Source organism: Oryctolagus cuniculus, chromosome 5 (genome assembly GCF_964237555.1).
Source record: "Oryctolagus cuniculus chromosome 5, mOryCun1.1, whole genome shotgun sequence".
NCBI classification, from domain to species: Eukaryota; Metazoa; Chordata; class Mammalia; order Lagomorpha; family Leporidae; genus Oryctolagus; species Oryctolagus cuniculus.
In genome coordinates this window covers 116,759,867-116,776,008 of record NC_091436.1, presented here as the reverse complement: position 1 = coordinate 116,776,008, position 16,142 = coordinate 116,759,867, and the positions used below count along the sequence as shown (strand labels likewise).

At 42.6% G+C, this 16,142-nt stretch overlaps 2 protein-coding genes across 2 annotated transcripts in view; both read right to left on the bottom strand.

The window, feature by feature from the left end:
- The window catches only part of CILK1 (ciliogenesis associated kinase 1), a 39,372-nt gene extending 28,053 nt beyond the window's left edge, over positions 1-11,319 (bottom strand). The window contains exons 1-4 of the mRNA XM_008263058.4: positions 11,181-11,319; positions 7,567-7,621; positions 1,126-1,247; positions 47-126 (exon numbers count right to left, since the gene is read on the bottom strand). Of these exons, the coding sequence (XP_008261280.2) occupies positions 47-126; positions 1,126-1,247; positions 7,567-7,621; positions 11,181-11,281 (358 nt within the window). The 5' untranslated portion in view covers positions 11,282-11,319. The remainder of the gene's footprint in view (positions 1-46; positions 127-1,125; positions 1,248-7,566; positions 7,622-11,180) is intronic.
- Positions 11,181-11,430, bottom strand: LOC138849653 (uncharacterized). Its single transcript, XM_070073992.1, has one exon. The coding sequence runs from the start codon at positions 11,428-11,430 to the stop codon at positions 11,311-11,313; it is 120 nt and encodes a 39-aa protein (XP_069930093.1). The 3' UTR covers positions 11,181-11,310.
- Between the last annotated feature and the right edge of the window lie 4,712 nt (positions 11,431-16,142).

Below are 16,142 nucleotides of genomic sequence, written 5' to 3'. Positions count from 1 at the left end.
CAACATTTCACTGCTGTTTAAACACACAATCCTGCAGATCACCTACCATGTTTGTGAATAAAGGCAAGTCCTTGCAGGATCTGAAACATGATATTCCTGATAGCCGACTCAGGAAATAATTTATTCCTGTATGGGACACAGGAAAACAAAAGTGATCAATCCGGGCTGACCTATGAAAACAAATGCCACTTCCATGTTGCACTGGTTAAACAGTAAGAAAGTAAGAAAACATTCACTTATACACTAATTTTTTTTTACCAGATCCTTTGGTAATAAATAGTAAAGAAAAACAACCATTTGCTCATTAGGGCAGTTATCTTATAAATACTAAACAAGTTACAAAGGAGAAAATATTACATATTTTATAGTAAACAATACAAAATCATTCCCTCTAACACAGCACATAAAAATCTAAAGGTCTCCTTCATGATATGAACTGAAACTTCAAAAAAAATGTTAGTGGGGAAAATCTTAAGGTCATCCCGATGAGAGCTTATGAGATGCAGTAGATGCTAATATTTTCCCCCTGGTTGGGCAAACCACATGGTTTCACTGCAGTTATTGACCTTGAAGATGGTATTTGTTCACTCAAGTTGCTCTGAGAGATGCTGTGAATGGCATTCATTCTGCCACCATGAAAGCATGCCCTGGAGGCTCCCTGTGGTTCATTTTTAAAGTTCAAAATTATCATAGCAGGCTAAGTTCCTCATCAGTCTCCTCTTCCCAGCACGCAAGTACCTGAATGCTGTGGCACGACAGGAACTGAAACGAGCCTAGAACTCTTCAACAGAAAGTCTCAAAACAAACAAAGCGTGCAGGTCCCTGACTTGTAGTTGCTATGCCGCACACAGGAGTGGAGAACTGCACTGGGACTGTGAGATCCGTGAGCTTCCTTGGGTGAAGAAGCCTTTAAAACAGGAAAGCAGCTGCACCGCACGTAGCTTCCCTGAGGCTACCAGAAGGCCTCCAGAGCAGGAATGTGGGTTGGGCCTCTTTTCCAGCCAGCAGCTTACAACAGATGCCCAGGAGCACAGAAAGAACTGTGAGAGTGCAATGAACAACACAGAAAGAAAACACATCCCCTTCACAATCTTTATTTCTAAGATGGTCATGAGCAAACTATACCTTTCTTTAATAAGCTGGTAAAGATTTTCCTTCATGTACTCGAAGATAAAATAAAGATGATCATTTTCCCTGATAACTTCTTTTAATTTTACTACATTGGCATGGTTGAGCTTCTTTAATGACTGGAAGGTAAGGAAGGAAAAACACACAAAAATTAGAGAAAAGCTGCTGCTGAAAAAGAAAAGTAATCCTGTGTATATTTAGAAAGAAACACCCAATGTTAGAACTATGGAAATGCCATACATTCTATTTTATTGACTGTTAAAACATTATTTCTCTGAAATCAATAGTAACTTAATCTAAAAAAATAAACTATTTTAATGAACTGGCTAGAAAAATAAGCATTTGGCCAGTAACTGGCGTTTGAGGCCATCCCCAGCATCAGGCAATATGCCAGGGCTATTTTAAGCCCACTCCCTCCCGATGATAAAATTCAGCCTGTGGAAGTGGCCAGAGAGAAACCAATGAAGGCGGCTCTGGTTTTTTTCTAACACTGGAGAGCGCAGCTGCTCTGGGCTGAGAGCACTAGTTTCCATCCACTTTGAATAGGAAAATTGTTCAAACAAACTGAGCCTGACTGCCTGATTCTCAGGGCTTTTGTCTGACTCATGTGTGTCCCCAAGACACAGAATGCTCGTTCTTACAATATGAGTTTTAACTACAGAGGAGGGAAAGGAAGCGTTGCATTGGAAAGACCCAGAAGGTAGATGAGAGCAGTCTCTCTGCCTCCAAGGTAACAAAGGCAGAAAAGTCAGGCAATGGACAGGAATCAGAGGGCGGCTGAGAACACAGAGCCTGCCTTCTGATCACTCGCGCCCACACTTAAGGAGGCTCCCTCTTCCTGGAGTATGTGAGTGCGGCCACTCATGCACTCGTTTCTATTTGCATCATCAGTTCTCTCAATGAGGAACATTTTTGTGTTAGTGAATAATAATCCTGCTTATGGTCAACAAACAGAGATATTCAACTGTTGGTCTGTTTGCCAAACTATCACAATTTAATGGACTGTCTCTCCTTCAAGGAAGTGTTCAACAATCCCTTTGGAAAGTAAGTTAAGCCGTTTAATTCGTTTATCTTTATTTTATTTATTTGAAAGGCAGAGCAAGACAGAAAGAGATGGAGATCTTCTATCCACCGGTTCACTCCCCAAACACCTACAACAGCTGGGGCTGGACAAGGCAGAAGCCAAGAGCCAGGAACTCCATCCAGGTTTCTCACCTGGATGACAGAGACCCAAGTACATCAGGCACCATCTGCTGTCTCCTGGGGTGTGCACTAGCGGGGGCTGGATCAAAACTGAAAGTACGGCTCAATCCTAAGCACTCTGATATGAAGATGTGCGTGTCCCAAGCAGCAGCTTAATTCACTGCACCACAACAACCACCTTAAACCCTTTAATTTAAAAAGCTTTGTTCTCATGGAGAAATGAGTCCAATATAAGTGGCAAAGCCTTCTTTATCTTTAAATTGCTTGAAAAAGAATATCCCTTTTATACAGCAAGATGAAAGTGTTAAAATGGGCATTGAAATCAGAAGGATGCTCGGTAATACGGTACCTAATGGCCAGAGCTTGGGAATGTAGCATGATCAAGTGACTTTAAGCAACAGGGGGAGAAGAGAGAAAATATGGTAGTGACTGAGAACAAAATCAGGCTGCTCTGGAGCCTCCTCCCTGAACACCAAGTTCCCGCCAGGACACTTTTCTGGCAGGAAATGCTCAGCAGCCTTGGCCAGAATCTTCTAGAATGACACAACTGGGCTGATTACTTCTTTTGGTTGGTTGGATTCCTGGTTCTCCATGCGTAACAAGCACAAACATTGCCTAACATGTTAGTATTCACTGATTCTCACTGGTTGCAGCCATCTTTTCTGCCTGTTTGCTTAAAATGCATCAAAAGCAATGGCTGAGACAGCCCTCGGTGAGCAGCCCGGAGGCAAAGGCACTCAGAAAAATGAAGTCGGCCGCAGCCTTTCTTGAAAAGGATTCCAGGCAAGAAGTAGGGGACCTTCGGTTCTTAGCCTGAGTGTGTTTCATCACGAATTACTGGCCCAAATCGAAGGCTGGCTCACAGCTCTTGCTTCTAAGAGAATCTCATGAGCAAGTTAACGACTATATTCATTTAATACAAAAAGAATCCATTTTGTGTGGGGAACTCAGTGCGGCTCACTTTACAGAGATACATTTCTAGGAAAGCATCTTATTTTGGCTCAGGGAAGGTCCCCTAAGGAGTGGGAAAGGCAGGTCAAGTGTATCACAGCAGATAAGCAGAGGTCCAAGTGGCAACTGGTTAACCCCACGGATGAAAGTGGCAGAAGGATATTATCAGTTCTGCCCACCTCGGGGATTGATCAAATTCCTGAGTCACAGAGAAATGTCACTTAACCACAGGAATAAGATCTGAGAAATATGCTGTTCGGGATTCCATGGCTGCAAGGACATCAGAGAGCCTACTTACACAAACCTAGGTCGTGTGGCATACTATACACCTGGGCCATGTGGTTAAACCTATAGCTCCTGGACTACACACCTGTAAGTATGTCAGCATTCTGAATACTGTCAGAAAGTACAGCAACAGTATGTATGTACTTGTACACAGAGAAGGTACAGGAAAAATAGGCAATCGGAATTTTTCAGCTCCATTACAGTGTTCTGAGACCACTGTATGTGCGATCCCTTGTTGACCAAAATGTCATTGTATGGCTCACGACAATAATAAAACTACAACTCACTGGGCCCCAAGGATACCCTGGCACCTAAGACTCAGTGCCTGCTCTTAAGAGAAAGATAGTGAGTGAATACAACAGGTACAGAAGAGAAGAAGAAAGATATTATTATGTTAACTGTCAAAGGAAGCACAGGAACAAGAAACACCAGAGATTTTTCAAGCAGGAGTAAACATTGAGTGGTGAGGGCATCTCGCGAGATGTGCCTGGAAGGAGGAGTTACACCCAGAAAAATTCACTGGGAAGGAAATGCTTCACCAGGAGGCGAGCCCGCCAAGGCAAGGTGCGGAGATGCAGTGGCGGACTGTCGTCTGGGGGCTGCAGGAGGAGAACTGCCCAGGCCTGGCTCCGAAGGAGGAAGACTGCGGCTGGAAAAGTGGGCAGGGCACAGCCTGTGTGGATGCCACCCATCTGGCAAATCCGCCAGCTTCCCGAGAATTGCGGAGGGAGGTGTCTGATCCAATTAGGTTGAAGACAATGGTGCTGGAGGAATACGTCTGGTAGGGAAAGCAACGAAAGGAAAAAAGCTCAATGTGGGAGAGGGCTGAGAGGTTTCTGGATTAGTTTGGCAGTCACATTCATAGATTGAAGAGAGGGAGCCAGTGGAAAGGAAGAGTTTAAAGGTATGAGGAGGAGGGCAATAGTTGGAATAAGGCTCTAAGGATAGAAGTTAAGATGGTTAAAAAAAAAAAGACAGCAGTGAAAAGAGTAGGCAGGACACAGGCAGCCTAGTACCTCAGAATGGCATCTAGAACATGTCACAAAAAACAGTGCTTCATGTATTATAATTATGTCTAAGTGCTCACAAAAGATGTATTATTCTTGGGTGCAGCTTTAAAGTCAATTAAGTTGAGTGAAATTAACTTCAAGATGCAATGACTTTGAATAGCCTTTGTCTCGACTGTTGAGTAACAGTTTTTTTGTTGTTGATTTTTTTTTTGGTGCAAAGTGTTGAACTCTTTACTTAATATAGAGTTGGTCTTCTGTGAACAAAGTTAGTAAAAAATGGATTTTAGTGGAGAATGGGACTGGGAATGGGAGAAGGAGGAGGCGGAGTAGTGGGAGGACAGGTATGGTGGGAAGAATCGCTACATTCCTGAAGTTGTGCTTAGGAAATGCATGAAGTTTGTATTCTTTAAATAAAAAGTTTAAAACAAATAAAACAAGCTTCAAAGAAATTTGTCCCAAGGTCCCATTCCCCCCATGACATCACAGGAGCAAGGATGCCCCTCCTCACAGCTGCTGTCAGATGCAGAGTCTGCCTGTAGTGCACAGGCTCTCCAGAGAAAGACACGGGCGGGCAGGCAGGCAGGCAGGCATGGAGGTGAGAAGACAGCGCCATAATCAACTCCAAAGTGCAGGCTTTCCCTCCGTTTCCTTTCACTGCTGAGATAGGAGACGGCAGGGCACAGGGAATGATGGTGACAGTGATCCTTTCCCATCTCCTCCCCTTCTGAGTCAGCAGGCAGCAAAATCGGACAAGGAACCTTGCTGAGCAAGGTGCCTCCTTTCTGCCCCTTTTTCCTTCCCCTTCCCTCTGAATTCACTGGTTGGCTGTGGTCCAGTGCTGTGTAAATTTGTCAGAGGATCGACAAGGGCAGGCAGAGATGGAAGAATCCCAGAAGGCAGCAGATGCAGCATCTGCATGGGTAAGAAAGACGACTGGCAAGTGTCGTGGCCATTAGTTAGAGGAGCAGTTCCTTCCACTGTCTTGCCCAGGCAGCCACTTGTTTCCCAAGACACCATGTGCTGATAGTTTTTCTCAGCTGTGCATATGAGTAATATTCCTTTTATGAGAATGAATACTGTTAGTTGTACAGAAAAGAAAAGGTTTAACATCCAAGTCAAGGATATCTCTCAGAACCACACAGAGCCAATGACCTTGAATCATCCTTTGTTTTTAATCTCTGCTGTTTTGGGATCTTCCAGAGTATTTATTTCTAGATAAGAGATTAGCAAACTGTAACCCATGGGTGAAATCCAGCCCACCACCTGTTTTATGTATGATCCCTCATCTAAGAATAGCTTTTAGAGATGAATATTTGCAATCAGTTTGATGATAGGGAATACTCAGAGTCCTAATTAAGTTAAATGCTCCCCAAAAGAATGCCATTCTCCTCATTGGAAGACATATAATATAAAAATTGTACTTAATGATCACTATTATATTTTCCATTTTGCAAATAAAATTTTATGAGTATGGACTTATGTAATAATCTCATTATTATGACCTATTGGCCCCTGAAGCATAAAAGATTTACTACTTGGGTCTTTATAGAAAAAGTTTTAGATTCTTGCTCTAGACTTTTAACTCCTCTTCCATGCCCAGGGTCCCCTTGGAGGAAAAGGAAGGAGGGTTTCAGTATTCTGTTAGGTGTCCCAAGCAGGGCTTGATGAAGACACTGAGAGCTGCTGAGACGCTCTTGTAGTGCGCAAGGAAGAGAATGACACAAAGGTGCTCAATCTACTCTGAAGGAGACAGCAGCAGAATTGAGAAAGAATCCAGAGAAGAGGGGGGCAGGGGAAAAGAAATGGAATGGCTCCAATCAGGGGCTGAATAAAAGTGAAGCTATGTCCTTTGTGATGCTAACAGAGCTCTATTCTAGCTTTATCAACAAACTCCCACCACAAGGGAGTTTGTGGTGTAGTTGTAGTGTAGCGGGTAAAGCTACTGCCTGCAACGCTGGCATCCTATGAGGGTGCCAGTTCATGTCCTGGGTGCTCCACTTCAAATCCAGCTCCTTGCTAATGGCTTAGGAAAAGCAGCAGAAGATGGCTCAAGTGTTTGGGCCCCAGCCACTCACACGAGAGACCCTGAAGAAGCTCCTGGCTCTAGCTTGGCCTAGTCCTAGCCATTGCAGCCATCAGGGAAGTGAACCAGAGGGTGGAAGGTCTCTGTCTCTCTCTGTATCTCTCTCCATTTGTAACTCTACCTTTCAAATAAATAAGTAGGGGGTCGGCGCTATGGCACAGCGGGTTAACGCCCTGACCTGAAGCCTGAAGTGCCAGCATCCCAGCACCAATTTGAGTCCCAGCCACTCCACTTCCCATCCAGCTCTCTGCTATGGCCTGGGAAAGCAGTAGAAGATGGCCCAAGTCCTTGGGCCCCTGCACCACGTGGGAGACCTGGAAGAAGCTCCTGGCTTCGGATCAGCTCAGCTCTGGACATTGCAGCTATTTGGGGAGTGAACCAGTGGAATGGAAGACCTCCCTCTCTCTCTGCCTCTCCTTCTCTCTGTGTAACTCTGACTTTCAAATAAATAAAATAATCCTTAAAAAATTAAAAAAAAAATAAATCTTTTTAAAAATTTATTACCAATAGCAGACTGCAAATTATTAGAGCAAGAAACTGAAATAAGCACTTCTGTTATATCTAGGAAAAAAACTCAACAAATAGATATTCCTTTATATTAATAATTACGACATCTTTAGAGGTAATAACAATTCACTAAATCAACATATTCAATTTGCTTATATTGAAATATATTAACATAAGAGATCCATTAAAGAGTTTTCTAATAACAATATATTCACAATATAATAACATAGCAATCTCCTACATGCAGTCATAAGCCATATAATGTTGTCAACTGCCATTTTTTAAGACTTTTAGTCAAAAATTTCAAGTGGAATGACAATATGAATTAGAAACCTAACCATATGTTAAGATATTTTAATCAGTCATATATAAATTATTCTATGGTATATTAATAAATACCTTGACCTCCCGAAGGTTCATACATTCCTCCCAGGAATAAAACTTTCTTTTCATTCTAAAAGAGAAGAAAGAAACAAATAACATGCTTATTCTCAGTAATAAGCTAAACTTTTTTTTTTTTCAGAATATAATGGACAGTGCTTAAAGTTGGTTTCAATTTTATCAAGTATTATATAGGTTGGGAAAACTTATATGCAAGATGGACTTATATAAAATGTCTGGGACCAGAAGGATTTCAGAATTTTTTCAGGTTTTAGTATATTTGCAATATACATCATGAGATATTTTAGTGATGGGATCCAAGTCGAAACATGAAATTCATCTGTGTTCCATACATATCTTATACACATAGCCTGAGGTAGATTTTACATATTCTTAGTGTGCCTGCATTTTGATTTGTCACATGAGATTAGGTGTGGAATTTTCTTTTGTGGGGCCACACAGGAGCTCAAAAAGTCTCAGTTAGGGGCATTTTAAATTTCAGATTTTTGGATTAGAGCTGCTCAACCTGCATTACCCAAAACAGCATTTATTTTAAAGTCTGGCAGTGCAATCAATCCTAAGTCATACACTTTCCATTAGCAGTGGCATGGCACAGTACAAGAGGCCTGGGCTGCTGTCTTGTTCTACCACTAATTAGCTGACTTGCCCTGGGGGAAATTCCTCAGGCTGACTCCATGTAGGCCTGAGCTGTCCAACAGACTGTGTTGGCAGAAATGTTCAGTGTTGTCTAGTATGGTAGCCACAAGACGTGTGCGATATTGAGCATTTGAAATATAATTAATGCAACATAGAAAATGAAATTTTAAATTTTAATTGAAAATTTTAATTTTAATGCCACACACACATGGTTACTCACTACTATTTTGGACAGCACAGTTATAGACTTTCCAGGGCAGGGGTCAGCAAATTACAGCCCATGGGTCAAATCCATCCCACCATCGGTTTTCATACAGCCTGTGAGCTAAGAAGAGCATGTGTACTTTTAAATGGTTGGGAATAACAAAAGAAGGATAATATACTGTGACATGTAAAAGTGATTTGAAATCCAAATTTCAATTTCCATAGTTGATGTTTTATTGGAACACAACCACGACTCCCTCATTCATTTATGTGTTGTCTGTGGCTGCCTTCACGCTACATAGCAGAACTGAGTTGTTACAACAGAAACCATATGGCCTGCAACGCCTAAAATATTTACTGTCTAGCCCTTTACAGGAGAAGTTTGCCAACCCCTTGTCTAGAGGCTGAGGGGAGAGAAAGAGAGCCTTATTAGCTAACCAGAAATCCAAATTTCAGTGCATTTCCATCACACCATCTGATCTGAGTCTTTCAGCAGCCCTGTGAAACAAGTGGGACAGGGGAGGAAACTGGGAAGGTACACAATTCTTCCACGGTCTCACTGCTGGCTAACGACAAACTCAATTCCATCTCTCCAGCTTACTGCGACACTCTGTCCTTGTCACATTGTTTTCTTGTTGAGCAATCAATTCTGTTGCTTATGTTCCAAATACAATTATTTAGCCCCCTCTATGTGGGTGGGTGCTTCATCAAGCCCTAGGGACACAGTGATGAGGAAGTCATCCTTCAAGGAACGGACACAGTGGCAAGAGGCAGACGATAATTTTCTGTACTAAATGCTATGAAGGAAAGAAAAGGCACTATGAGAAAGGACTCCAGGGGACCTAACTGTTCTGGGATATCAGGGAAATACCCCTCTACGAGTGATCTTTCAACTGAGAGGGATGAATAGAATTTAGCTAGGTGGGAGGCATGAAGGTATGGATAGGAGTCAAGGTTGAAGAAAACAGGCAGGGGCCAAATGACTCAGCTACTTGGAGGTCACACTTGGAAAATTGACAGTAAGACACTGCTTAGTTTGGACTCCACCAAAAGCAGAGCCTGAGCAAGGACCTGAGTACAGATAGATTGTGTATTGGTGATTCCAGGAAATCAGGGCAAAGAGCAGAAAAACTGGGAAAAGAAAGATGCGTAACTCAACAGAGGGCACTTGACTGAGTTGACGTCCAGGTGAGCAACTGAGGCTCAGGCCCGTTAAGGAACTTTCAGGGAGCTGAGCAGAATGTATCTTGGTCAACAGCCTTCCAGGTACACCTGAGGTGGGACACTGGCAGCAGGCACAGCACTGTATACTACAGATGCACAGAAGGCAGATGGGACAAGGGGGTGTGATGGGCCAGCAGGGCAAAAAGAGTGTCTGACACTAATGGCTTTAGTTGATTGGATTCATGTGCTTAAGATAACCCTTTCAGTCTGATATTAACAGGGGAAAAGAATGGAAGCCAAGAGTCATATGGAGAACTAAGTTGAGGTGGTAAATGGTAATTGGTTGAATGGGAGGTTAGCAATGGGAATACAAAAAAGTAGAAGGATTAGATAAATATTTAGTAGAGTTAACAGAACTCAATGACCAAAGGTGGGACACAAGTGTAGGGGAAGCAAGGAAGACTCCCAGGTTTTGAAGGGATGGTAGTGTCATTTATCAACATAGGGCACACTGAAGGAGAATCAAGTTGGCACAAGACAGACTTTGCTGAGTATGTGAGTTCAGTTCATACATGATGAATTTGCAAATGTTTGCAGGACATCCGGTTGGAGATGCTGAGAAGGCAATTGGGCATAGATGGATACAGTAGACGGACTCTAACACAGTTTTCAAATATGCCCACCACCTGGCATTCACAACCTTGAATAGCCTCCTCTTCTTCAGTGGCCCACTTCTAACGGATAGACAGCAACAACTGCAGGATGTCACTACTCTGACTAGCTTACAAAAGCAAAATGATGACTTCCATCTTTATGGAAGACTCTTCATATTTTCTTGACTCCCATGCCTTGATGAGGATAGCTGCCATGTAGTGAGCTGCCTCTAGCCAATAGCCAGTAGGCAATTGAGGCCCTTGGTTCAACAAACCTCAAGGTACTGAATGCTGGCCACAATTGAGTGACTTAGTTAAAAAAAAAAAAAAAAAAAATGGGCCCTTCCCCAGTCCAGTCTTTAGATGAAACCCCTGTGCTAGCTAACACATTGAATGCAGCTTCATGGGAGACCCTGAAGCACAGAATTCAGCTAAGCTGTGCCCAGGCTCCTGATCCATAGAAACTGAGAGATAGTAAGTGTGTGCTATTTTGAACCACTGCGTCTTGGAAGGAATTCTGATGCAGTAACAATTAACTAATACAATGGGTCTGGACTCAGGCTGCAATGACCAAAGTGAAGCCAGCGTCCAGGACAGCAGTCACAAGACCACCACTTGAAAAATGACCCCAATTAAGCCACTTCATTTCTCAGAGTTTCAGTTTCCTCTCCTGTAAAATGATGTTTAACTTACTCAACTCCACCTCACAACAGAAGAAAACACTTTAAAAACTAGTGCTACATGCACAGTGGCAAGTCTAAAGCAGGAATGTTTTATGACCTCCAACACGAGCATTCCAGCCACAGATCCGATTAGCTAAGGTTTTTCTCCACACCCCCCACTCACTCCCCTTTAGAAATATCTCAAAGATGGATAACGGAGAGAGTGAAGTTAAAAATATCTTGACAACATATAGTGGAAGATGAATTCATGAAAGTGGAGGATAAGACTCACTTTTTGATAGCAATAAGTTCCCCAGACTCAATGCTTCTTCCCAATAGGACGGAACCATAGGTCCCATCCCCAAGCTGCTTGATCATTGTGTATCTATTCATGGTGTGCACACTCAGGCCAGATGCTCATCTCAGGGTTGCGGCGGTTCAGTCCTGCAGTGGTAGCAGGCCTCCCCAGAGTGTAACCAGATTTTTCGATGGCAGCACCAGCACAACGTAGTCAACAGAACGTGACTATCTCCCAAATACATATTTTCAAAGATCAGTCTTCTACCTGTAGAGAAAAATGAGACAAGGATAAATACTAATGTACATTTTGAACTTGTGTGTTTTGATAGTCCAAATCAGGAGGCCCAGCCCACCACTTCTTCTTGTAAATAAAGTTTTGTTGGGACAGAAGCATGACCACGCACTTGCATTATTGTCTATGCTGGCAGGGTTGAGTATTTGTGACACTGTATGGCTTTGAAAGTCTAAAGTATTTACTATACAGCCCTTTACAGAAAGTTTGTCAACCCCTGGTCTAAATAATGCTCTTTTCAGGGCGGACATTGTGGCACAGTGGTCTAAGCCACTACCTGCAGGCCAGCATCCCACATGAATGCTTGTTCAAGTCCCAGCTGCTCCACTTCTGATCTAGCTCCCTGCCCATGTGCCTGGTAAAGCAGCAGAAAATGGGAGACTTGGTTGGGGTTCCAGGCTCTTGGCTTCGACATGGCCTGGTCCTGGCTGTTGCAGCCATTTAGGGTGTGAACTAATGGACTGAAGTGTCTCTTTCTCTTTGTCACTCTGCCTTTCAAAAAAAATAAATATCTTTTAAAAAATGTTCTTTTCTAGTTCTTTTTAAAAATAAAGCTAGAGATACTATGTTTGGAAAGTAAATTTGTCACTGACTCAGAAACAAATCAGTTTAATTCAATGCTTTTCTGCTGACTAACTATTCTAGGCATGGGAGCTGTGGTTGACGAAAATTGCTGAGTTATGAGAATCCATGCTAAATATACTGTATACTGGGCACTGCAGTTATGATTAACAATGTAAAATGCAAAAGTGAATAAATGCTAATGTTACAGTTCCCCTGACAGAAAACTTAACATGGGTTCCATGAACAATTTATGGGTAAGCATCAACACTGTTATGTTTACTTTGAGACATTCAAAAGCTCAACAAGAACAAGGCCTACTACAGGGTGGGTCCCTTTTAAAGTCATCCAGTTATATGGTTTTTCTAATAAGTCATTTTTTTTCTGTTATATGATTAAGAAGCATTCAGTTTTCTTCTCTCAAACAATAAGTGATCACATTAATAATGCAAACATCAAAACAATTTCTTAAATAAGAACACAGCATACTTTCTAAAAATATGGCTTTCAGAGTAATAATCTGAAGACTCAAAAAATCAGAAATTAATGATTAGAAGGATGTGATATTCTACATCCCTACCACTCACCAAGATTGAGCTGCACACTCCTAGATTCAGCTAGATCTAGCTCTGGCTGTTGAGGGCATAAAATTTAGAGTGAACCAGTGAATGGAAGACCTCTGTCTCTCTGTGCCTTTCAAACAAATAAATAAAAATAAATAACGAAATAAATTTTTCAATTAAAAAGCTACATCTAGGCTGTGTTCTTCTGAAGGCTGTGTGTGAGCATGAGAACCTTATGAAATACAAAGGTCATGCCTGATTTCACCACTCTATCATATAGTGGAAGCCTTACAGAGAGCAAGCTCCGCCCACTGCCCCACTCACTCCCCTTTCTCCTGGAATCACTCGAAGGCCCCTGATCACAGGGGCGTTTTCCTTCCTCTTGAAACTCTTCAGGATCTGACTCCCTGTGACCTCCTTGGCAGCTCTTTACAGTCATGTATTCCACTGATGATTAATAAATATTTATAAAGCACTTGCTGTGTAACAGAGCTGATGTTTAGCTCTGGGGATATAAAGTCCAATAAAACAGGGTCTCTTCTGTCAAAGAAGAATCTCGTGGCAGGGGATGAGGGGTGGGAGGTTACGTGCTCATGAATACAAACAATATTTCAAACACGCTTAGGATACGGGATGTAGGGAAAGGGATAAGGAGAAAGCACCCTTGGCTTCCAGGTGGGGCGATTCCATCTGGGCTCAAGAGGGCAATCAGGAAAGTCTTCAGAAACGACTGAGCATTGAAAGAAAAAGAAAAAGAGGTTTTCTGTAAGCAAACGTGGTTTTGGCACTGCAAGGGGCAGAAACAAAGGCAGAGGGGCTGAAGGGAGCTGAGCAAAACCCACAGGCTTTGGAGGCAGATGTTTGATTGAGTTGTTAAGACACTGAGTGTGATGTCCACACCCCATCTCAGAGTGCCCGAGTTCAATACCTGGCTCCAGCCCCCGACTCCAGCTTCCTGCGAATGCCCACCCTGGGAGGCAGCAGTGATGGCTCAAGTACTTAGGTCGCTGCCACCCATATGGGAGACCTGGACTGAGTTCTGGGCTTCAGGCTTCAAACTGGCTCTGCCCCCACCGTCATGGGTATTTGAGGAGTAAACTAGTATATTGGAACTCTCTTTCCTTTTTCTTTTTCTCAAAAAAATAATAAAATGTTACAAATAATAATAAAATTAAAACACAGTCTTTAACTAGATCCTGTACTAGAGGAAAAGAAAATGTTACAAAGGTCCATGAAAACAACTGGAATATGAATGTGTTAAATTTACCGAAGTTGATGCCTACACTATGGTTCAGTAAGCATGGTCTTATTCTTGCAAAATCACCTCAAAGGATTTATAGGTGAAGGATCATGATACATGCAATTTAAGTTGTGTGATACATGCAATTTACTCCTTGACTTTCAATGGGGTTAGAAACCCATAAACTCATCAGAAATTGAAAGGATGACTTGGAAATTCACTGACTACACCCAACCTACTGAATATCATTACTTAACCTAGCCTACCTCATATATGCTTGGAATACTTAGGTTAGCCAACAGTTGTGTGAGATCGTCTAATGCAAGTCCTATTTATAATAAAGTGCTGGGTGTCTTCTACATACACACACACAGATGAGCATGCTGTAGACAGGAGAGGATGCAAAAACGTAAAACACAATATTCAGCCCAGCATCGAGAGCATCACTCTGCACGGAGCAAGCCTGGGAGAAGATCAAAATTCAATATATAGCTTCTACTAAATGCACATCCCTTATGAACTGTTGTAAACTCAGAAAACTTTAAGTTGAACCATAGTGATATCAGAGATCATCCTTATTCTCATGTGGGTAGAACAAAAATTATATATTTGCACATGGACAGGTATGAGCAGGGGGCCGGTTTTGGGGAGATAAACGGGATAAAAGGTTAACAGCTAAATCTGGGCAAAGGATCTGCTATGGCCCAGATTGTATCTCCCTCCCCCCAAATTCATGTGTTGAAACTCTAACTCCTAATTGATTATATTTGGAGATTTGCAGTTAAGAAGAGAACATTAGGTGAAATGAGGTCATGAGGGTAGGACTCCGACACCACAGGATCATTATCTTGTACCTTCCTCCACTCCCCCACTCTGTCCTGGCCAGGTGAGGACCATTCACAAGCCATGCATAAGCTAGGAAAGCAGTCCTCACCAGCTGAAATTAAAACCTACAGGGACATGGGAGACCCAGAAGAAGCTGCTGGCTTCTAGCTTTGGATCGGCACAGCTCCGGCCATTGTGGCCAATTGGGGAGTGACCCAGCACTCTCTTTCTGCCTCTCCTTCTCTCTGTGTGTAACTCTGACTTTCAAATAAATAAATAAATAAATAAATCTTTAAAAAAAAAAATCCTGCCAGGACCTCGGTCTTGGACTTCCCAGTCTCCAGCATCATGAGAACATCAATTTCTATTAAGATACTTAATCTATGGCATTTGCTATGGTAGCCTGAGCAGACTAAGATAAGGTGGTCTTTGTATTATTCTTGCAGCTTTTCTACAAATCTTAAATTATTATAGATTTAAAAATTTTTAAATTCTCCTCAAAATGGTAGAGAGAGGAAATCTTTAAAAAAGTTTTTATATCCATCTTATTAAACATTTATTTTAGCTTAACACACATCACTGGAGGTTTATTTAATACTGACTGGTTCAGAAGACATAACACTATCATACAATAAGTTTCTCCAGATGAGGATTACTGCTCTGTAGACTGTTTGGGATTCAAGCTATGCCTCAACATAACAGAAGGAGTAGACTGGGATTCAAGCTATGCCTCAACATAACAGAAGGAGAGTATTCGAATGATAGCACAAACAAATCTGACTCTGAATTTGCTGTCTCCTCTTCTTCATGTTTATCATCTATTTTTTGATACAGCACATATGATTTCTACGTCATTTATAACTCGTTTTCCAATGAAGACTTCTAAACCATTGCATTATGTCATCTGCCTGGAAAAAAAAAACCACCAAAGCCTTTATCAAAAATCAAGCAACTCCCGGTGGTGGTGGCCACGTGCGCACGGCCAGCAGGCACGGAGCAGTGAGCTGGCCACCTTCTTGTGAGCGGACTCGCCCCACCTGACCTGAGCATTCCTTGGGTCGTCACCAAGGGACCAGGAGAGCTCCCTGAGTTTCATTTTTTAAAGAGGTTCATTCATTTCTTTGAAAAGGAGAGTGACAGAGAGAGAGAGACAGAAAGCTTCCATCTGCTGGTTCACTCCCCAGACGGCAGCAACAGTAGTACTGGACCAGGCGGAAGCCAGGAGTCTGGAACTCCATCCGGGTGCAGGGGTCATCTGCTGCTGCTTCCCAGGCCATTAGCAAGGAGCTGGATGAGAGCAGCCGGGATTCGAAACAGCGCTCTGGTACGGGGCGCCGATGTCCCCAGTGGTGGCTCATCCCACTGTTTATCAAGAAGGGGGTTTATGGGGCCGGTGCCGTGGCTCACTAGGTTAATCCTCCGCCTGTGGCGCTGGCATCCCATATGGGCGCCTGGTTCTAGTCCCGGCTGCTC

Excerpts from the sequence above, each read along its gene's own strand:
- LOC138849653 (XM_070073992.1), bottom strand. The coding sequence starts at position 11,430 with ATGTATTTGGGAGATAGTCACGTTCTGTTGACTACGTTGTGCTGGTGC.